General features: G+C 31.2%; 1 protein-coding gene across 1 annotated transcript; it reads left to right on the top strand.

Annotated features, from left to right (window-relative positions):
• The first annotated feature begins 22 nt into the window (after window positions 1-22).
• On the top strand, window positions 23-24,199 carry LOC111697539 (probable serine/threonine-protein kinase DDB_G0286465). The gene is made up of 7 exons (XM_023467572.1): window positions 23-170; window positions 10,725-10,809; window positions 12,743-12,918; window positions 13,196-13,242; window positions 14,506-14,579; window positions 15,092-15,199; window positions 24,090-24,199. The coding sequence occupies exons 1-7, from the start codon at window positions 112-114 to the stop codon at window positions 24,183-24,185; spliced, it is 645 nt and encodes a 214-aa protein (XP_023323340.1). The 5' UTR covers window positions 23-111; the 3' UTR covers window positions 24,186-24,199.
• Window positions 24,200-25,083: the final 884 nt, after the last annotated feature.

Genomic DNA, 25,083 nt, shown 5'->3' with positions numbered 1-25,083 from the left:
TTAAAAGTGCAGTGCAACGTCCTTGTGGGATGATTTAATTCTTGATATTCTACATGAATTACATTCTTATTTTAACTAAATTATTTAATTATTTAATTATTTGCAGACAAGATGTCAGAAGCAGGACTAGAGTTTGATAATGGGAACCAAGGAGAGAATAGGAACAACTGGTGAGCACAATTTTATTTGAAAAAGAACTGGAACCCGAACTCTAGTTTTTAAATCCTAATATATCCATGCAACCTAATTTCGTAGATCTTTCATATTTCTAACTTTGAATTCTGCTAAATCAAATAGTTACAGCTCATCACAGGCATAAACCAGTAGGTTGTAAAAGTAAAATCAGAAGATCAGGGTTTGTTCAGTTTTTAATTCTATCGTTGGATAGGGGAAGGGATCAACAAAGGTAAAAGACACTGTCAGCGGAATTTCAAGTGACCCCTACATGCTAAGATGGCAATGCCTGATACACAACAGTGCCATTAACAATTTTATCTTATATTTATTTGGAAGATATTGCTGTTTTTCTAGGTTTAAAATTGTGTAATTCTAATAATGTATAATTCCTATATGTTTTTTGCAGTGGAAATGCGCAATTCACTTTTGTGGAGAACCTATAATTGAAAAAAATTAGTTTTAAAGTTATCAATATTGGAGTCTAATCTAAGGGTATCGTTTATCGTGAATTGAGCATGGAAGGTCGTTTCATTTTCATTTTCATTCATATCTTTATTCAACTACAAAGCATGAGACATTAAAAATAAGTAATAGCAATTTACTATGCAGTCTAACCAGGGTAGGTTGTTTTGAGTGGTTGGCCCTAAGTTAATAAACGTAATGAATATAATTGGTTTCACACATTAAATTATGTTTTGGGATAGGTAGGGAGTTTATTATGGTATAGGAGATTGTCAGGTAATCTGTGGCAGGGTGAGTTCAGAGGCATTAACGTAGAATTAACTTGAAATTACGTACTGCAGAGCTGCGGAAATTTTTATGATGTTTGCTCTGCAGCTCTATCATTTATAATCTTTTACTTTTTTATATATCTGAGATTTATTTGCCTAAGAAGAAGTTTCTAGATTGTTTCAGTTTTTTCTTTTCTTTATATTTTCTTTCCAAAATTCTTATTGTAAAAGATTCTCTAAAACAATGATTTATATCTTTAATAGTTTGACATTTGATCTAACTTGACAAAAGAATGGTTATTGAGGAGAGAGGAGGGAAGTGGAGGTTAGGGGAAGTTTACATGCAATTTAAATTTTAAAAAATAGGATTGTTAAGTTTCAGTATTTTTGATTTTCTGTAGTCTTCATTTGAGTTTAAAATATTGTTTTTTTCGTCAAAATATTTTTTTTACGTTTTTATTTTGAAATTTAGAATTTTTAACAATATTCTGTAAATAGTTAAATGATAGCAGATGTAAATATTTTGACATTTCTATAATTCTTGAGCTTCATTTTCTTCTTGTTCGTACATCTTTCAATCATATTTTGGCTAATTTTGAAAAAAAAGAAGAATTTTGCCAAGCTGCAAGCTTCACAGAACCAGGTTAAGATGCCTCCTTTCCTATTTTTCTTCAGTACATCCATTAGATGTGTCAGCAACTAAATTAGAACTGATCTTGGAAATCGAACAAACACAAATTTCTGGTTTACTTACTATCAGGATGAAATGGGGGGGGGACGTCTCTCATTCGAATCTCCAATGTTGTCTCCATTTGCTAACGAAATAAATTGAAGTTGTAAAGCTTATCATCGAAGACTTCCTTTCCATTTTTCCTGTTAAGTTTTCTTTTTTCTTCTTGTTTCTTGTTTCTAAGTTTTTAGGCCTTTCCAAATAATTCTTGTGACATCAAGTTGTGGAGCAGGTAGGAAAGAGATAAGGAAGTTTTCGAGAAGGAAGGGTATGAGGGATTATAGTAGAAGATCCCTGCTTTCCTTTGTGTTAAAGTCTTTCCAACTTAAGCGTAATTAAGGAAACCCATAACTGCACTGCTTATGCAGATTGGGCAGTTGAAAGTCTTAAAGCCCCATCAGGTGGAATTTTCCACAGTAGTCCAGTCCTCACAGCCTGCCGAGAAAAACATCGGTATTATTGTGCATGGCTTGTATAATATATACCTATCAGGAGTTATACTTCTGTGTTCCTTTTTCAGCTGAGATGTTGATAAGTTGATAAACTGAAGATGGAGTTCTTGTTTGCTGTTTAATTCCTATGTTTCGATACTCCCATGTAGGATAAGTCATGAGCAACTCTACGCAGCGCTCTTCTGAGCTTTGGAGCCGGGATCTGGGGAAAGGTCTGAAGCCCTCCCAGAGCAGAAAGCAACTGTTTCGTCAAAAATTAATATTCTATATATATATATATAGAGAGAGAGAGAGAGAAATAGAGATATATAGATATTTATATGCATTATTATTCGCTGTTTTAAACGATAAGTAATATTAAGCATTTTTCTCCACAGGAAGTTGGCAAGAATCTAAAATCCGGTATCGTTTTCGTTTTATTTGGTTCCTTAGTATATGTGAAAACTGAAATAGGTCTTATTTAGAACTATATGTTCGATAATTTATACCTACAGCAAATTAACGAACAGTCCCTTAAAGCACAATATTGAGTACTAGCTGAAGTGTCCGATGTTGTCCAGGTTATTCAAAGTTACTTTCGTCGTTTAATCGCGGTTCGTCTTGGGACCAGAAATGTATGGTAGTTGAAATGAGAATGTAGTCTTGTGGATACATTTTTTAGGAATCATTGAGACCTGTAAGACGTTTTTACGGTGCATATTTGTTCAGTAAGAGCGCAAATTCAATCTTTAAAATCCTTTTTGATTGTTCATTTTTGAGGAACAATTTGAGAATCGGTTTTAATCAAATTTTTTGATAAAGACGACGAAAAATCTAAAAAAAAATAAACAGTAAACTAATTTGTTGTTTAAGAACAGGTTTAGAAGATAAAAATTACCTATTATCAAGTAATCTTATTCCTTTATTGGTTTCTGTGATGTCTCATTGTTCACAAACATTTTCTGTAGATTTCCTGGAATCTTTATTGAAAAGACGACATTTGAAAAATTTGAAGAAATAAAGAATAAGAAACTCAGTAGAATGATGAAAAAGAAATAATTGATTCTAACATTGATTTATGGAGAAAATTTCAATGAAGAAATATGTTCCTAAACATTTAATTAATTTACATGTAAAATTTGTTTCCATTTTTGTTTGTCGTCGTTATCTAATCATTTTCTAAAAATCGATTCTCAAAACGTAACCATCCAATTGGATGATTTTGAACGTCGACTTTACGCTCAATTCCAAAATCAGTAATTATGCATTATTAAAACATATTATATGTTTCAAATTAATCCTAAAAAAGTTCTCCACAATACTACATTCTCAGTTTAACTACCAAACATTGCCCGGCGTGGAATAAATTTTTTGTTTAGTCTATTTTCAGCCGGTTGGTCTGCTATAGCAACATATAAATGAGCGAAGAGCTTTAGTATAAAGATTTAAGCAAGTTAGCGAAAACTCTAATATTCAATTTTACATCCATAAAGGAATTGAGGCTTTGCCAAAAACTCATATTTTCTAATCCCTTTATCTTTGCAACTTGATGGTATACATGTCTTACTTTTAAAACTAAGGTTATTTGATCTTTCTAATGCCTGCGACATGGGAATAGATAGATGAAGAGATTAGAAAATCAGAGTTTGTGACTCAATTTCTTTAAAGGGATTTTTTAAATTTTGATAGGACTGTTGACTTTATTTCATTTGACCTTTAATTTGCAAATTTGAATGCACAATTCACAACGGTACCCTTTAAACAAAATTTTCATTATTTTTTAAAGGGCTAAGAGTACCTTTAAAAACTGGGCATATCTTTGAATTAAGAGTAACTTTAAGTTAAAAAACTTTGAGAACGTTTTTTGATGTTTTTACGCAACTATTAATAAGTTTACATATTACATACAGTAGAAAGGACAATACAAAATTAATTGAATTACGAACTTGAATACATTGTGTACACAGTGCGGTCATAATAAATTATGTAAATAAAGGAGTTTTCATTCTAAACAAAACACATTCCTTTTATGTCTCAACATATGTGTATATATATGTTTACTTAAAAAGTTTAAAAGCTTTAAACAACATTAACTAATTTCTTAAAGAAACTGTAAAGGAAAAATTAAAGGGGGTATAGGATAAAACCTGAGAACGATACATATAAGACTTCTGATGTTTCCGTCTCGAGAAATTGACATAAAACTTTGTCAAAATTATATGAAAATCTATATATATAATTTTTTTTATAAAAGTAGTAGGTTTAAACAGATCATGTTCAGCAAATACACAAACAATCTGAAAACGATTATATCCCACAGAAACCTGAGAATCTCAGTTTTGCTCGTAATAATATTATCAATCTTATCTATTAAAAATGCAAAATAAAACTTTTAAACAAAATTGCATATATATGAATTTTTGTCAAATTTGACGCAGTTTTATATCAATTTCTCGAGACAGAAACATCAGATATATGTATCGTTCAACGCCTGAGATTCTCAGGTTTCATCCTATACCCCCTTTCATTTATCCTTTACAGTCCCTTTAAACGGGAATGTAGACATAATTGTTACACAAAGTACTTTTAAAATCTTTGTTTGATCTAGATAGACTACACTGCAGATGCATGAACGATTTATGATTTTCTTTCTGAAATTTTTAATTTTTTTAATTGGTGGTTTTTCTTAAAATTGACTTGCGCATTTCTGTTCCAGAAAAGTTCAGTAAATTGTCAGAATTAACACTTATTCAGATTTAAAAACGACGATATCTTTACATTTTTGATCAGATAAAGATTATAATGCACGGAATTCTTTCATTTAAAGGTCATTTAGTAATTATAACGACAGTAGTCCACTTCAACAAAACAATAAAAGTATGGGGAACATATTTGCATATTTATAAAAAACGAATATTCAATCTCTAGTTTTTAAGATCCCCCATATTACAACTGTATAGTGAAACCTGGAGAAACCGATACCGATACCAGATACATTTAGAATAAATTAATTTCCAAGTTTACAGTCTACAGTCTGCAGTCTACAGTCTACAGTCTACAGTCTACAGTCTACAGTCTACAGTCTACAGTCTACAGTCTACAGTCTACAGTCTACAGTTTATACAGTCTATAGGCTATTGATACACAGATAAAGCCCAGAAGAACACTAAGAAAGGAACATAAAAGTAAAGGAAAGATACCAAAGAAGGGAAGAATTCCATGGAAAGTAAATATACCAAGGAATGGAAAGGTACGAAAGAAAGGAAAGACCAGGGAAAGGTGGGACTCCAAGGAAAGGAAGGATACAAGAAAAAATGACTCCAAGGAAAGGAAGGATGCAAAGGACAGGAAACCTACAGAAGAAAGGAAGGTAATCAAGGGCATCAAAGAAAGGAATGACTCTAAAGAAAGAAAAGGAAAACGAAAGAAAATGTATTTAAAGGAAAGAAATATTTTGTATGAAGAATGAAAAATGATATTAAAGTTTTAAAGCAAACTATAAAAGTTTAATTATTTTTAATAAAGTTTGGGTTAAGTTAATCCAGGATATAGCTGGCTTAAGATATCGATTTAATAGGGTTAAAAATGAATATAAAGATATATAATTTAATAAAATATAATACATATATCGACATAGTAGAATTTAAACAGAATATATAGATATTACATAATAGAATATTATGCATAATTGAGTTTAAGCAGAATACACAGATATTAATATAATAAAATATATCTAATAAGTATTTCGATATAATGGAGTTTAAACAGAATATAGACATCTTTTATAATAAAGTATGATACATGTATCGATATAATAGAATTTAAACAGAATATATATGTTTGTATATGATACAATTCAAGAAAGAACCTCATATTTACTGCATGCAAATAAACCTCAAACATGCAATTTTTTATGTCCTAAAAAGCCAAAATTTGAGCAATTTACAAAGAAAGTAGAAGTAAATAATAAATTCTTTTAACTATCAACCTGTCATGCTTGGCTCCCACAAGTTTAGTAATTTTTACTTAATGTTAGCAGTGAACCAGTATGAAACTAGTGCCGTATCCCTTTATTTGTTTAGATAATGGATATCGTCTCAAATACCCTTTAAGTGTTTAATCTCTGGGTCATCTTTCAGGATTCCTAGAGCGGGGATATCCAATAGAGAAATATATATTCCTTTATCTGTGATATCCAATATAGAAATATATATTTCTATAGCTGGGATATCCAATATAGAAATATATATTCCTATAGCTGGGATATCCAATATAGAAATATATATTCCTATAGCTGGGATATCCAATATAGAAAAATATATATTTCTATATCTGGGATATCCAATATAGAAAAATATATTTCTAAAGCTGGGATATCCAATATAGAAAAATATATATTTCTATAGCTGGGATATCCAATATAAGAAATATATATTTTTATAGCTGGGATATCCAATATAGAAAAATATATATTTCTATAGCTGGGATATCCAATATAGAAAAATATATATTTCTATATCTGGGATATCCAATATAGAAATATATATTTCTATAACTGGGATATCCAATTTAAAAATATATATTTTTTCAAACAAGATAAAGTTTTCTTTGGCAGGTTACCTTAAACAAATCAATAAAGGGACTGGAAACCTGATCTCTTACGAATCTCCAAAGAAAAAGTGAAATGTCCGATTCACAACGGTACCTTTAAACGCTTTGTCTGATCAAGAATGAATGAGATATCAATGTTTTCACTTTTGTTGTTTAATTATTTTCAATTATGGTTTCTCTTAGAAACTAAATTGCTGTGTCTTATTGCTCCTCCCCCCTCCTTCTTCCATTTAGATCATTTACCCCCCCCCACAATCTATTTTCCTCCCCCTCGAGCCCTGATGTTTCTAAATTCTCTAATTACTTGAAACTTGTGTCTAATTATACATCTGGTTTCACAGCCGCAGATTGCATTGAAATTAATTAATTATGTTGGATTCAAGTTCATCCTTCATTACGAGGCCAGTTACTCAAAAATTACTTTTTTAACAGTGATAACCAGAGTATAAATGGAATAAAAAGACGACATTGTATCAATACTTAAGTTTTTTGATGTTGTTACAAAGCAAATAGTTTTCCTAGATAATAATCAAATTACGAATTTAGTGAATTGAGCCTGCATGTTTACACTGCAAAATTGCTGTGTTGCATGCTCATTGGACTTTTTAAAACTAAAAATTGATTCTGAAAGTCGTCTTCCTATTTCTATCACTGTATCTGATTAAAAGATAGATTTTTTTAAAAGAGTGAAAAAGAAAGAAAATTGAGAGAAAAAGTTGAAAGGGTGAAGTATGCATAGAATGGAGAAGGAAGAATAAGGAAGTATGCATAGAATGGAGAAGGAAGAATAAGGAAGTATGCATAGAAAGGAGAAGGAAGAATAAGGAAGTATGCATAGAAAGGAGAAGGAAGAATAGGAAAGTATGCATAGAATGGAGAAGGAAGAATAGGAAAGTATGCATAGAATGGAGAAGGAAGAATAGGAAAGTATGCATAGAATGGAGAAGGAAGAATAGGAAAGTATGCATAGAAGGGAGAAGGAAGAATAGAAAAGTTTGAATAATTCACAATGCAAAAATGTGGAAAAGCTATGATTCCGGACTGATTATTATTACAAAATTGTGTATTTTTAGTACTCAGGGATTTTGAAATTTCAGCATCAATGGATACTTGAAATTAAGTTTACAGTCTCTTTAAGCGTATAGAAGCTTTAAATCCAGTGGAGTAGTATTCGGCATAATACAAAATTACATTCTAAGAATAAAATCTTTTAAACAAATTAGAAAATATTTGAAATATTTAAAATGATTTTGGGTGTACACTGTACACGGTACATAGTTACATAATGAAATCATTAAAAAACATTAGTAATATTTTTGTTAAATTAATATAGACTTCAAATAAACTTTGGTCGAGCATAAAACTGATATAAATATGCTTCGGTTTGATAAAAAGTATTAAGTAGAGTTTCCATTTTTTCAAGATTAATTTAATTATGTAAAGGACTAACAGACAGAAACCTTCCTGGACCTGATAAGTGTGATAAACCATAAATAACTTTTAGAATTTAACGGCGAAACTTATCTTAACCTCCTATAAACCAGTTTACGGGACGAATATTTAGAATAAATCTACCTCCTATAAACCAGTTTACGGGACGTATATTCATCAAAATTGCTTTGGAATAATCTTCCCGTAGATTTTTGTTCCTAAAATGCATGCACACACCTAGCTCTGTTTAAGATGTAGATTTACCTAATTCGGTTAAGAAAGGTTCCACCCTTTAAATCACTGTGATTTGAAGGTCTCAAGCTATTAAGCAAGAATCGATTCGAATTTTGCCAATTTCTTCTTAAAAACCCAAGCTTATAACAAGTGCTTTATAGTGCTAAAATGTACATGTAAACAGCTACAGAAAAGCATAAGTGAGCTAGAGAGCGGTAAGATCAAAGCCCAAGGCGTTGTGACACTTCAAAGTCGACCCTGTCTTAAAAATTGATGAGACTATTTGTAAGCAGGCTAAATCCAAGATTTAGGGGTTTTTCGTTCAAATAACGCTGGGACAGAAGCTCAAAGGAGTTACGCGTATGCGTCGAAGAACAGACTCCCTCTCTGTCTTGAAATTCTGCGCAGAATGCGCGTAGCTCCTTTGGGTGTCTGCCTTTGGGTTATGTGAACGAAAAACCCCTAAATCTTGAAAAGGCGACATATAGCGTTCTATCTGTGTTGTTGTTAATCTATGCGTTTATCATTCTTCGTAGCTTGAGGAAAGGTTTGCTGATCAAAATTGACCCGAAAACAATAAAAATTTAAATGAAAAATTTATAATTACCTAACATTTAAGGTGAAATTGCAAAAATAAATTTAATCCTAAGAATTCCTTTTTTGCCCAAGACACATAGAGGCCACAATTCCCTCCATCATATTATAGTTTGTGAATGGATCAGACCTTAATTAATAGGAAACTATAGAAACTTTAAAACTTTATTCAACAAGAAAAGATTCATATTGGAAACTAAATTATAAAAATTGGAAACTAGAAATTATCGATTTTAGCTGAATTTATAAAATTTTCCTAAATGTATTTCTTAACAAAAATATTTGATCAATTTAAAAACTTAAATATTTTTCCTAAACCTAGTTTGTTTAAAAAATAGAATTTTTTTCACTTTTTGAAACTTTTTAGAATTTTTTATTTTATTTTTACCAAAATGTCCAGGAAAAGAGCATTTTTGATTAATAACTTAAACTCTGTTCTATTAAATTAAGTTAATCTTGAAACGAGTTTAAAAGTTAATTTAATTTAGTTTAAATGTCTAAAGCAAGATAAAATTAAGATGAATTAAAGGGATCCAGTGTCATCTAAAGGAAGATAAGAATAAGATGTTGAAGATAAGATTAAGATGAATTAAAGGGATCTAGTGTCATCTAAAGGAAGATAAGAATAGGATGTATTAAAGGGATCCAGTGTCATCTTAAGGAAGATAAGATTAAGATGAATTAAAGGGATATAGTGCCATCTGAAGGAAGATAAGATTAAGATGAATTAAAGGGATCTAGTGTCATCTAAAGGAAGATAAGATTAAGATGAATTAAAGGGATCTAGTGTCATCTAAAGGAAGATAAGAATAGGATGTATTAAAGGGATCAAGTGTCATCTAAAGGAAGATAAGAATAGGATGTATTAAAGGGATCCAGTGTCATCTAAAGGAAGATAAGATTAATATGAATTAAAGGGATCCAGTGTCATCTGAAGGAAGATAAGAATAGGATGAATTAAAGGGATCAAGTGTCATCTAAAGGAAGATTAGAATAAGATCACATGAAATTTCGCATACAGTCCCTTTAAGTTAAAACCTACACAATTGAATAGACCCCAAAACTTAAAGAAAACTCGCTTAAATTTTCAGCTCTGACTTTACAGCTTAAAATGTACAGTGTGGTCAGATTTTATTGTAAAGTTGAATTTAGTTTGAGTGTTAAATGTGAACTACAAAACAAATGTTTAAGGGTTCATTCTTTTTAATATATAATGTATATTATAAAGTATTATTTGTTCACAAAACATTTATTTGAACAAGAGAATGAAACAAAATGAACAATAGAAAATGCAATGTTAGCGGAAAAGTCCCTTGTATAGTTCTACTCTTCACTATTTTCCATAATCAGAGATAAAAATATTAAGAGATTGTTAGGACACTTTTAAAAAATGGATCTTTACTGAAAAATATTCACGCTATCTTATGATAAGTTCTTGGCATTTTAAATTACATACTTTTGTACTAAATATACATAAAGCTGCAGTTTTTGAAATATTAATTAGTTCTGTAAAAAAAACTTTTTGTTTAAAAATAATTTCAGAATGACGGCAAAGGAACTTAGTTTTTGCCACAAACTAACATTTTCTATTCCGGTCCATATATTTTAAACCAGATGTGTTAAACCTTTAAAATTAGAAACTGAGATTATTTGATCTAACAGAATTCATAGTTTGATATATATTCTATGCATTGGGTTGCACAGATTTAGAGATTAGAAAATCAGAGTTTGTGGTTAAAATTCAGTTACTTTTCCAATATGATCGAAAGTCTTTTTCATGATTAGGGTTGGTTTCTCCAAAATATCAACTGAAGTCTGCAACAACAACAACAACAACAACAACAACACCAAGCAATACAGCACTAAAGCGGTAAGAAATTAAAGAGTATCCTTTAACTTATCAATATTGTGGAAAATTGAGTTTTTCTCGTTGGAAATTTCCTCCATTGTTTCTAAAGTTCGCAATTCCTTTTAAAGAAATCATAGAAATATAAATATAAACAATTTTTCATAGAGAAAAGGTTATCTTATGAGATTCTTGATGAGATAAAGTTATTAAGGGTATCTTTGCGTGTCGGAAATATCAAGCTTTAAATTAGGAGATTTTCTTGAAATTACGTCTACAGTACCTTTAAATATGGAGATTTTCTTGAAATTACGTCTACAGTACCTTTAAATATGGAGATTTTCTTGAGATTTCGTCTACAGTACCTTTAAATATGGAGATTTTCTTGAAATTACGTCTACAGTACCTTTAAATATGGAGATTTGATTTTCTTGAAATTACGTCTACAGTCCCTTTAAATATGGAGATTTTCTTGAAATTAAGTCTATAGTACCTTTAAACATGGAGATTTTCTTGAAATTGCGTCTACAGTCCCTTTTAATATGGAGATTTTCTTGAAATTACGTCTAATAGTAACTTTAAATAACGAGATTTTCTTGAAATTACGTCTAATAGTACCTTTAAATATCGAGATTTTCTTGAAATTACGTCTATAGTACCTTTAAATATGGAGATTTTCTTGAAATTTCGTCTACAGTACCTTTAGATATGGAGATTTTCTTGAAATTACGTCTACAGTACCCTTAACTATGGAGATTTTCTTGAAATTTCGTCTATAGTACCTTTACTTATGGAGATTTTCTTTAAATTTCGTCTACAGTACCTTTAAATATCGAGATTTTCTTGAAATTACGTGTACTGCAGTCCCTTTAAATATGGAGATTTTCTTGAAATTACGTCTACTACAGTCCCTTTAAATATGGAGATTTTCTTGAAATTACGTCTACACTCTACAGTACCTTTAAATATGGAAATTTTCTTGAAATTACGTCTACAGTAGTACCTTTAAATATGGAGATTTTCATGAAATTTTGTCTACTACTACTACTACTACTACTAAAAAAGATTGCACGATTAATCAAGGTTTTAGAGGACATATATTGAGAAACCTCATTTTCTGGGATGATACGTTGTTTTCATTTTACAGCCCCCCAATCCCTATTGAAAATGTCATGGTTAAGTATGAACAACTATTGCTTTATATTGACCAAACATTAAAGCTGTATCACATCGAGTTATTGAACATTAATTGTGTCGAGATTGCTTCATAAGTGACGATAAAAAGAAATATGGTTTCCTTCACAAAAGTTTTTTTTTACAAAAATTTTCGATTTAAAACTTTTTACTTTTAAAATGGAAAATAACAATGAACACAGTGATGTCCAAAGGTTGCAAGCTCTTTTCGCAAAAATTTATGAGAATTTTGTCTAAATTGCTTCTCAAAAGTTAAAGCTAAAATAGTTAATTTATAGTTTTAAAATGAATTATAGTTTTAAAATGATATAAAACTCTGTCAAATTTATACGAAAATCCATATATATATATATATAAATGCAATTTTGTATAAAAGTTGTAGTATTAAACAGATCATATTCAACAAATACACAACCAATCTGAAAACGACGATATCCCATAGGAGCCTGAGAATCTCAGGTTTGCTGCCAAAACTCTGATTTTCGAATCACTTTATCTTTGCAGTCTGGCGTCGTAAACCTTTTTATATTTTAAACTTTATGGATTCTGATAGATCAATTATAGTCTAAATTTGTAATATCAAATATTAGGTTGCAAAGATATAAAGAGTTTGTGTCAAGCGTTCAGTTCTTTTAAAAATCTACTTGTCAACTTTATATTGGAAATAGTGCAAACTTTTCAAAAATTACGACTTAGTTATACCTCTCGAACTTTGACTCAAACAATTTTCAAAAATCATACAAAAAAGTTATTTAATTTTTAGGAAAATGATTTCAGCAATGGGAACAATGTTTATGATAAGACCAAAGGATCCCATGTACAAGATAACAACAGTACATACGACTATAGTACACCTGTACATGAAGACAACGGTAGATATGTACAAGATTGTACACCTAGACACAAGGACCTGTCCTATCCATCTCATCCGAATAAAAGGTATCAATTCTAATATCTTATCAAGTCAAGTTTAATAGAAATGTCATTTTTAAATTGAATTTTAAACATCTGTGCAGGGTGTCCTGACACTAAAACACTCAACATGGGTTCAATATATAGAAATATACACATTTTTTAATCTTAAACTTAATCTTAAAAGCTTAGACTTGAGTCTTATTTTCCCAAATTTTTTAAATCGCGGGCTCAGATCAATTTACTCCATCTTAAGGGTGTTCTTTTTTATTTGACAACCTGTAGAAATTTTAAATATTTTTAGAGCTGGGTTTCTTATTCCTGGAGTTTGTTCCTACCTGGAGACTCAAGGCATGTTGAGTAATAAAATAAATATTAAAAATCATTCATTCCTAGATAAAGGAATACTTTCCTAGATTAGATGCAAAATGTGAGTTACGTCTACGTATTTTCATATGACCCTCCATTGAACACTAGTTACATGCAAAAAAAGATAATAGAATATATATTAGAGTGAAATTTATTAGAATAAAGTGTAAATCGGCCATGATGTTGTACTGTTTCCATACTGCAGGTGTACTTCACATATTGGCGCTATATAACCTTTTAGGTCCTGGAACATCATTTTATAGAAAATCTAAAATTAATATTAAAAGAAAACCAAATTATGAAATAGGCTGGTTTCATAATTGACCAATGATCATTTCAAATAGACTCATATGCCTTTCACTTTACAAACGATGATTTTCCGTTATAACTTTAAATCAAATGATTTTTATTTACCTAATTCATTTTATAAAGTTTATCTAACAGCTTTTAAAAATTCGAAATTGAAATGGATAGTCTAGGGAACCTGCTGTATTAATGTACTCTACTGCATATAATTTGTGAACATTTGCATGATTTTTACACTTTGAACTCCCTTTCAGGCTGAAAGGGACTGACAAATTCATACCGAAGGATTGTCTAAATTCCACTCTAATATATATTCTACTCTCTTTGCATGCAGATTAACAAAATTTATTTATGTAGCAATAAAGGAAAAATCTTAATTTTCTATTCAAAAAGAAATAATTCTAATTTTCCCATCTTGTCTCCGCTGCAGTAAGAAACAAGTCACTGGCATGCATAATTATCTACTTTTAGATTGAAAAACAACGATATCTTCCTTATTGTGGCTCAGAACATTCCCCAACTCCTGCTAAAAAGGACCACCTCCTGTGTCATCCATTTATCTATATATTTTTCTATCTATCTATCTATCTATCTATCTATCTATCTATCTATCTATCTATCTATCTATCTATCTATCTATCTATCTATATATATCTATCTATTTATCTATCTATCTATCTAACTATCTATTTATTTCTTGATAAACACTTGGGCTACGCCCTCAGGTTTATCATTGAATCCCTCGTTGGTTTAAATTTCCATTGATTAATATTTGTCTGCGAGTAAAAAGTTACATTCAATGGGTGAACGTGGGTTCAAACTTCAAGCTAAGACTCTTTGTACTTTTAATTTAGAGTTGGTGCATGAGTGTGCAGTGTGCAGCGTTATTATTTGATATTAAAGTTATTAAAGAAATACGTTATTATTCAATAATACCAGGAACGGATAAAGTACAGAGGAAGACGACCTCTCTAATCTTGAATCTTCAATCCAATAATAACATACTGATTGCGGTAAGTAGCACAATTTTATCAAAATTTACATAATAAATATAAATCGAAAATTTCAAAACCTTTTTGCAACAGCAAAAAAATGCTATAGCAAATATAGAAGCAACATTCATGAAAAAAAATTAAATGATCAAAACTTTTTTAACGGATTTTTAAGTAACAAATTTTTATAATTCATCGTTTCCAGCCAAAAATTTGAATATTCATTTTTGTGTATTTTGTTGAAGTTTTTTTTCTCATTAACTTTAGTTTTTAATTAACACAAAAAGCAAACTTTTACTAAGTCCGCAAATTTAAAAAATCTTCTTTTTTAAAAGTCTTTACAAAGTTTTGTCAAAAACAACTTTAGGACTGTTGCAAGATGGATTTCAGTATTTGTTTATAAAAGAATCCTTCATATTTTTTTCTTCACTTACAGCATTTAAAAAAAAGTTAAGTCGAGACTTGCAATGTGAATAAATGGAAAAACAAATTTTCGATGTCTAGAGAGTCTTTGAATTGTTGTTTTCACCTAGGGATGTCGAGGTTTGAATAGGATTAGTGAGGATCAGGGATCGAGCAGGAATAGAGAGGATCCAGGATTGGATTTAACCTGGATTCCTCCTCCACTGACCCCAGATCAGGTGACTAGGGATTGTAAACGGTAAGCGTTTAGCGAAATCCTTTGTTCAGCAAAATCATTCTGTCAGGAAAAAAGACACTATAATTAACACAAAAAATTAGTTTGCTATGAAATATTTCTTTCGTCAACGAAAACTATACTAACCACCTGTATTATCATAATCCCACCATTCCCCTTTTTATTCACATACACCCATCACCACCTCCTGTAACCCAACCAACTTCCCTTGTTAAATTTAAATCCCCCTAGCCCTCAAACTCTGACCATATCCTCCTTTCACAATATATTTCCCTGTAATATCTCTAACCCTACCTCAGGTCCTTTCACCCTTATAATTCAAATGATTAATCTATGTATGCATTATTACCAAAGAATTCCTTCCACCTCATCAATTAATCAATCATTCATTCATCGATCCTTTGAAATAGAGAGAATACATTTATAACCAAGCTTCTGTCAAGTTAGGGTTGAAGGGGGGTCAAATGGTTATGTTTTAGGGTGAATTAGCAGATCTGAGGGTTATGCAGGATGGGTTAACCGGTTGGTGGGTGATTAGCAGATCTCAGGGTTATGGATTCAGGTTGGAGGGTGGATTAGCAGAACTCAGGGTTATGTAGGATGGGTTAACCGGTTGGAGGGTAGATTAGCAGATCCCAGGGTTATGAGGGTGGATTAGCAGATCCTAGGCCTATGTAGGTTGGGTTGGGTTAGCAACTTCCACCAGGCTTCCTGAATTACCCCTACCGATTTCCCTGCTCTTTCAACTTTAAAATCAAATCAAATCCAAGATTCCTTCTTGTTTCTCAATAGTCTGGAATAGATAAAACTGTTTCAAACTTGTTTAAAATTTCAAATTTGTCTTTCTTGAAACTATTTTAAAATGACGACACTTTTTAAATCGATATTTTTAAAGGAATTATACGCAACACTTGTTTTACAGTGTACAGTGATTGAAGTGTAAGATTTTCAATACATGTTAAATGTTAGAATAATTAGATAGCTGATAACTTTTGAATGAATGGAACTTATTTAAATTAGTTCTCTTGAGATAACTCATTCTATTCCTTTGGGGGTAGTTTAGCTCCAACGTTTAGTTGAATTTCTTATCTTTCAAATTTTCTAAAATTGTTAGACATCGTTAACATTTTTTTTACTTCCAGGGGGGGGTCACACTGTAAACTCTGGTTTATTTCAAGTATCGGGCCGCTTTTTAGCAACTAGAGCAAACTATATAGAACACATACATACTATATAAGGCAAAACAGGAAAGTTCATCAGATGAATCAGCCCATCTAGGGAAATTCAAGTACTCAGCATTCATTGGGGCCTGAAACCCCCCTGGAAATCATTAATTTCACTGATCCAAAGCCCCCACCCCCTGTGTACGCCTCTAGATGTGTCACTTATCTTATAAAATCTGTATATGCTGAATCCATGTTATTAAAAGATAAGATCAGTGTGGTACGAACTAGATGTAGATTATCATTATATTATTGCAAGAAAGAAAGCTGTAAAAATCAGTAATTGTAAAATGATTTATTTACTTAATCCATATTATATGTTATGTATGTAATGCAAATTAGGTGTCACCAAATCTTCACAAAAAAATGAATCCCCCCCTACCCCCTCCCTGTCCTAAAGTTCAGAACCCGAGTGGAAACGTTATTTAAAGGCACTGTCAACGTATTTAAAGGCACTGTCAACGTATTTAAAGGCACTGTCAACGTAATTTCAAGTGACCCTATAGTAGTAAAAGTAGGAACAAAAAAGTATCGGATTAATTTCAAATTTTTAAACAAATAACTTCGGTCAATTTTTTTTGTCGCCTCTGAATCCCTTTGTCTAAATTTAAAAAATTTAAAATCATACTTTTGTTGTAAAAACATCCAAAGTTTAATTTTTAAATGTACAGATAGTTGTACAGATAGTTGTACAGATAGTTGTACAGATAGTTGTAAACTTTTGTGATTACTTTTTTCAAGTGTTTGCACAGTGCACTCAGTTTCTTTAGTGTGTAATAAAATTTCAAATAAAAACTATTTTCCTTTTTCACAGTTGGGACTCAAAAAAATACTTGAATACTAGAGAGCGAAAAGCAGAATTATAACATTTTCTGATTTTGAAAAAAGCATCTTCATAGTTAAAAAAAACGTTTAAATTTATTTGAAATAAGATTAAGCCTTTCCAGCTTAATTCATTTAAACTTCTGTTGCTTGACAGTTGGCACTAATTTGTTGATGAAAAGTATTTTCTATTTTTATTTGTCAGACTAGTTTAACAAAGCAGATAGATATTAGAATATAAAACCTGATGTCCTGACTGCTCCGGTACAATCCGAGTCAGGATTTGAGGATATTATTTTCAAATCAAAATAAAAGAAAAAAGAGTAATAAACCTAAAATAATTTGATATCCAAAACGAAATGCCAAACGAAAAAATGTAAAAAAAAAGATTTAATCGAAGAAATTAGGTTAAAAAATCAGCTTGCTGACCATAAACACAGGAAATCTGAACCCTTCCGTTGGAATGTTTAGCTAAACCTTCTTATTTTGAAATAGAACGATATAGAAAAAAATCAAAACTCAAAGAAATTGTGTATGTGAATTATTTTTTGCTTTCAAATAACTTTTATTCCGCACAAAATCGATGAATTTTCAATTCAGAATTTGGAAAAAATAATCCTGTCATGTGATGTGGAAACTGGAAAGATATCGCTATGCGGTAATTCAATTATTTACTTAATATATCTACTTAGGATTTTGCTATAAAGTTTCGTACATAATGAAAACACAAAATATAGAAAAACACGTCTTTATTAAAATTTAAATATATACAAAAAGTAAATATATTACATTTTGCTGTAAAATATCGTTTCTAGAATAAGAAGGTTTTTGTTATATTTATTGTAAAAACAATGAATTGTTGTTTTAAAATTTATTTCAAGCAAAATTTACATTATTTTCAAACTTTGTGTTTTCCAACTTTTCTCCTCTAAATCTTAGAAAGGAATATCCCCTGTAAGCTGAGAAGCAGGATTAACTGGTGTTGCCCATGGCTATCAGTTCTTCAGTTTGCGTGTTTTTGTTTGACCCTTCTTACTTCTTACTCATTTCATTCGGCGGAGGACGACCAAAAGTTTCTAAACAGGTTCATCTCTTCTTATTTATGTGTCCACACGTTAACACGCACCAATACGCCCGTCTGTTGGTTTGGGTGCTTGTTTGTGGTTTATTACCGCCAAAACGGCTGAACCGGTCGTGTCTACATTTTCTGTGTGGTACATGACATGACCCTAGGAAAAGTTTATAGCCGGTCAAATTGAGAAATTTTCCTTGAAATTCTTACTCTGCATTTTTTTGAAAATCTATCTAGTACACACTTCACTCTAATAAAAAGAAATATGATTTATTGTATGTACACATGTACACTGTACATTATACTCAGCAAACACTACACTTTAATATAAAGAAATATGATTTATTGTATGTACACTGTACACTGTACACTGTACACTGTACACTGTACACTGTACACTGTACACTGTACACTGTACACTGTACACTGTACACTGCACACTGTACACTGTACACCGTACTCAGTACATAATTATAAAGAAGTATTCGACAAAATCCAATTTTTTTTTGAGTCTTTATTCAGATACAGTGGTTGGCGATTATACTAATAGAATGAACACAACTTCAATTTCTATTTTGATTTTGATTTATATCAAACTGTTAAATAGCATAGATAGTAATACACATAAGCATAGAAGTCAAGATAAGCTGTCAATTAAAAAAGCTTCTCTTTGATTACTTGCAAACGTGTAATTTGAAAAAAAGCTTGATAACAATCAAAACTTAAATAAAAAGTCGTCTTATTGTATTGATATAATCGCCTAACACTTTATAGTTCCAAGTCGACAACTCTATATATCATTTTCCTCTGTATAATAAAACCAATGGAATTCGCAAATTATTCGCTTTTATCCTTACATTGCATGTCCTCAACATAATCGACAGACTAATTGTTTTTACCTGGCCAAAATTAGATATAAATATATTTAACTTTTATTTAGTGCTTCCATACGTACACTATGGTGTTTCAGAATTATTTTGCAATGTTAACCCTATCCAGATGGGTGGGGGGGCATAGGGTAGACGGGGGCGTATTTTTAATGTTGTAACCCTAACCTTAAAAGTTAGAGCTCTAGTTGGCCTTAAAAATTGGACTATTGATATGTATCACTCCCTTATCTCAATTATAAGGGCAAAATCAAGCTATATTAGACAATAATAGCCCAATCAGGACAGGATAGGGTTATTGGAAAAATAAAGCGTCCGCCAAAAAATGTTTTTTTCAAGTTTTACAATTATGACCTCAAAGTTGTATCTACCTATAAAAGGTGTAATTTCAAGTGACCATCCATGCAAAGATGGCAATGACCGATTCACAACGGTAGCCTTGAAACTTTATCTGATTAATAGTGTGGAAGCTAACTTCATTTTTTTAGTTTTATAAGTGCAGATTAAAATAATTCCGTCTGTAGAAATGTGCAAGTCACTTTTGTAGAGAAACCCCAGTTGAAAATGATCAGTTTTCCAAATTCTAAACATTGTCATCAAATTCATACTTGATCAGACAAAGCTTTTTATAGAACCATTGTGAATCGGGCATTGTCATCTTTGCACTGAAAGTTACTTTAAATTACGCTTGCAGTCCCTTTAATAAGCAACTTTCTTACCCTGTGATGATACATCATATATATGATACCTGCATACATCATTACTTTGTTTTATATCAGCATCATAATATTACTAATGAATCAGGTGTAATGTAAATGAACCAATGTTATAAGAAATCTATAATTATCCTGAGCTATGCTAACATAAACATATATATATATATGAGGATGTAATGTAGATATATCTGTTTTTTTATTGAATAATAAATTTTAAGAAAATGAACTAAAAATGACCCTGACCCAGCATGTGATTGTGGGGTGGGGGTGGGGGGTCTATTTTAATGAGAAAATTTGTACAGTTCATAATTCCCACAATGAAAATATAGAAAATGGAAAGTATTCTAAGAAAAAAACTACTTCCAGCTATATCATTAATTTTAGCAGGAGGTTGAGCCGACCATATTCATTTTCTTCTCTTGATGCATTTCAAGGAAATTTAAAGAATATCTTTTACAAAATCCAGGCTCCTGAAAATATGCAATTCTCATAATATTTTATACATATATATATAAAGCCATAGGTTTAAAAAAAGCAGTTATAACAATGTCCTGCCCTTTATTTCGAGTAGGAAAATGCAAAAGTATTTTCAAGTGACCAATTCAATGAACAATTATTAATATTTGTAAAGAAAATAATAATTAAATAAACAGCCAGTACACAAAGTTATTACAAATTACAAGCTTTTTGGATAAAATAAGGACAATTCTTAATTTTAGCACTCCATTTAAAAGGTAACATTCTCTTTAAGAAATATCTGTACAATATGAACTCTAGGTTCAATGTTACTAAATCTCTCATCTTAATCAAATACCTGAACAGTCCCTTCCTGTAACATTTAAACCGGAAACTTAGTTTTAAAAGTTTTAGGTTCATAATCTCTTCTTTGAAGTATACTTTGCCTTATATGCTTGAAATTAAAATAGTTTCTCCTCTACATATAATATTCATATTTCTCCCAGGATACCGTCAGATAGGCACATTCTAATCATAAACTTAATTTCAAAATAGAAACTTCATCATTTTATGGACAAATAAATAAGTTTTATTTTTGAAACTGGCAGCATTAACTTTCATACGTAGAGAATATGAAACCTGAATAAAAAGTGATTATTAGAATGAGCCATTTGATAAAATGCCAGGGAGAGACTTTTAAACATTGAGCAGAATTAAGGTTTTGGTAAAAAAAGGGTTGAAGTTGTTTAAACCCACCTAAAATAGCAAAATCTTGTGAGCCTTCAGTACACAACATAAATAAAGATTTTAAAGTATTCAAAATATCTTGATATTCGAATGAAAAATGAAATAAATAGGTGAGTACCCCTCCTACGCCATTTGCTGACCGAGATGGCCTACTTGTGACACCTGGTGAGCAGAATACCAGTCTACTAGAGACCCCTGGTGAGCAGACTTGTTGTTTACAAGAGACACCTGGCGAGCAGAATACCAGTCTACTAGAGACCCCTGGCGAGCAGACTTGCCGTTTACTAGAGACACCTGGCGAGCAGACTTGGAGTCTATTAGAGACCCTGGGCCAGGGTGGGCACACTAGCAGTCTACAAGAGACTCCTAGCGAGCAGACTTGCAGTCTGCTAAAGACACCTGGCGATCAGACTAGCAGTCTAATAGAGACACCTAGCGATCAGACTAGCAGTCTACTAGAGACACCTGGCGACCAGACTAACAGTCTACAAGAGATATCTAACGACCAGACTAACAGTCTACTAGAGACACCTGGTGGCAAGCAGACAAGAAATCTAAAAATTACATGGAAGAAACAAACTAGTGATGAAGATCTAGATAATACCACTACTAGGCTGATTGGCACTTCAGAAAATATAAGTCATGGCATTATGAACAGCAAATCAACCAACTATAATATGAGCAGGATTTTCAATCAAAACAGACAAAGAATTGAAAACATCAACGGTATCCTTGAGAACAAACCATACAATAACAGAAGCACATGTGAAACTATGAACATCAAAGTATCTGGAAAGTGGAGCACTTGCGATTCAACATCAGAACACTCATCTGGTAATGGGTACATATTTGACGTAGAGTCTAACAGAGCAAATAAGAAAAACATCAATGAAATTGATAAATCTGGCATCAAGATTATTAAACTCAACGAAACCAACACATCTGGCCATTGGAGCAAATTTTCAGCAGTTCCAAATATAAATGAAACCATGGAGAATGATACTAAAAGAATAGAAACATTCAAAGATGTCAAAGAACATATGGAAACCATGGATGGAAGAATTGAAAACAATTTAAAATCAGAAGAAAATCTTTACAAAGATGATTCTTTAGTTAACAAGGAAAAATATCAATTATTCCAGATTTCTTCCTGACAAACCAAGTAACGCCAAATTACGAAACAGTTCAATGCACATTTTTTCAAAAACGTTTCATTTGTAATTTTATTTTTCTTTGTTTTTATTACGTAATATAAACATATTTCAAATTTTAATCAAAATCATATAAAAGGTTTTCATAGACCTTGTCTGTGGAATCTTTAAAAATGTTTATTGAGACTCACTGTGTTAAATTAATTGATGTTTACTTAAAGGTTATTTGTATTCTAACCCCTCCACCCACTCCTTTCCAGGACAGAGGCTGTATTCTAGACCAACTTACAAGGATACAGGGATATCAGGTAAATAAAATAATAGTTTCGCAGATTTTCAAGACGTTTAACAATAATCTCTTCTACTCATCAAGCCCAAATGTTTTATCTTAATGATACAAAATTGATCTGGATTCACAGACAAACTATTTAAATCTTCGCCACCTCTTATGATCTTTATTTATTCAATACCTCATGGTTAATCATTATGAACAAAATCTTAAGACATATGTTAGACATATAAGTATCACATTCTGTTTTCTATTACTAAAGCTTTTAATATTAGGAAAAACTGTTATTATTGTTAGGGTTTCTTCTACCATGTGGGTTAGTGTAAATACAGACATTTTTATATCAATAAGAAAAATATTGTTTCAGGAAACATCTGATATTCTTTCTACCGAGGAACAAAAGGAGAACTTGCCAGTCAATCAATCAATCCCACCGCCACCTGCATTTTCATAATCCTATAGCACACCCCCTACATTCGCATAATCCTACCACCCCACCACCTACATTCTCATAATCCTACCACACCCTTTACATTCACATAATCCCACCATCCCCCTGCACTCCCATGAGTCCTCCAAGGATTATACATTGAGGATAAACACATTATTTTATGCATTTTATCCATTAAGCTGCTTAAAATTACAATAACCTAATTTTTAAAGTACAAAATCACATGTCTAGACCGAAATTAATAAATAAGAGAGGTCTCTTAACTATTCCTAATCCAGTTCAAATCTTGAATCACCGATTCAAATCTTCCTGAGGCCGAAATTAAAGAATTTTAGCCGCGGCTTAAATTTGAAACGCGGCTCAAATAAAGTTGGTTCCACTTTAAATTGTATAAAAAGTTTCAAGATTAAAGCCGGCGCTCAATTGAAACCGGTTTTTGGCGGATTTAAGACGCGGCTCAAATACATTAATTTCGGACTCTGAATCTTTAAATGTCAAGATATTGCCAACATATGTTTAAGTGACGTTTGAAAATAGAGTATAAAAATAAAAACAAATTTATAAAAGTTTTCAAAACTATCCTGTTTATTTTAATTCTTGAAAGTACTCAAGAATCCTCTTTCAACAATAAAACTATTGGAAGGAAGAAGGAAAAGGATAAAATTTCTAGAAACCCAAAATTATTTAAATTTAATCATAAAAAAACATGATAGTTTCAAACGTTGAAAACATCTGCTTTTTGGCCTAGTTTTTTGGCATAGTTTTTTGAAAGATGCATTTTTCAGATTTTTAGAATTTTACAAAAAGTTTAAAATTACAAAATACAAATAGTGAATATGTGTATATTCAAACTACTAAGCTTCTATTTTGTGTTTATACATAAAAAATGTATGTTTAGTTACAATATAATCCAATTTAGATATCAGGATTCCCCTAGTCTCGCCTCTTCCCCCCCCCTCCTCGACATTTAGAAGTCGCATTTCCGGGATATTACCTTGGGGAATAAGCATGGAAATAAATATGTGTGTAAAAAAAACATTCAAAAAATATTTTTTTTAGGAGATGCGTGAGAAATTATTTCCAGATACTCAAAGCCAGGAATTTCATTCATTCTTAAATCAACTATTTTTAACTTTAATAATTTATTTTGAATAAGGGGTGTGGGCACAAGCTCACGCATACAAATAAAATGATAAAATCAACTTAAAGGGACAGTAAAGGAAAAATAAAAGGGGGTATAGGCTGAAAGCTAATCACTTTAGCTCTTGATCGCGACCCATGAAAGTTTTATCTGATGTTACTATCTTGAGAAATTGATATAAAACTGTGTTAAAATCATACGAAAGTTCATATATGTGGTGCTTGTTTGTGGTTTATTACCGCCAAAACGGCTGAACCGGTCGTGTCTACATTTTCTGTGTGGTACATGACATGACCCTAGGAAAAGTTTATAGCCGGTCAAATTGAGAAATTTTCCTTGAAATTCTTACTCTGCATTTTTTTGAAAATCTATCAATGAACACAGATAACCTGGCAAGTATTTGAGTCTTTACAACAAACTCGAAGGAATTGAGTATTTGCCAAATTTTCTATTCCCTATATCTTTGCAACCTGATGGTTTAAACCTTTAATATTTCAAACATATATTATTTTATCTATAAAATTGATGGGGAAATGTTTAGTTAATTTACTTTATACGATATACTGTCAAATTAGCAAACTACCTTAGAACGGAACTTTTCCTTCTTTCTATTAGAATGTTAACCACAGCACTTCATTAAATAGATATATCGTGTAATCTATGTAAACATACGCTGAACTTCCTACAGAGATTGAGAAATAAATCCGGTTTTAGCTGGTGGAAATACAGTACATTACAAAGGAACAAAATGGATTCACATGTGAACACTAAATTAATATTGTGTATCGTGTATTGTGTATTGTGTATTATGTATTGTGTATTGTGTATTGTGTATTGTGTATTGTGTATTGTGTATTGTGTATTGTGTATTGTGTATTGAACACTTTTTGAGTTATTAAAGTGTTGCAAAAA

This window comes from Eurytemora carolleeae, unplaced genomic scaffold (assembly GCF_000591075.1).
Source record: "Eurytemora carolleeae unplaced genomic scaffold, Eaff_2.0 scaffold104, whole genome shotgun sequence".
NCBI lineage: Eukaryota > Metazoa > Arthropoda > Copepoda > Calanoida > Temoridae > Eurytemora > Eurytemora carolleeae.
Note: the sequence above shows the minus strand (reverse complement) of the source record. Positions and strands in the feature narration are given on the sequence as shown.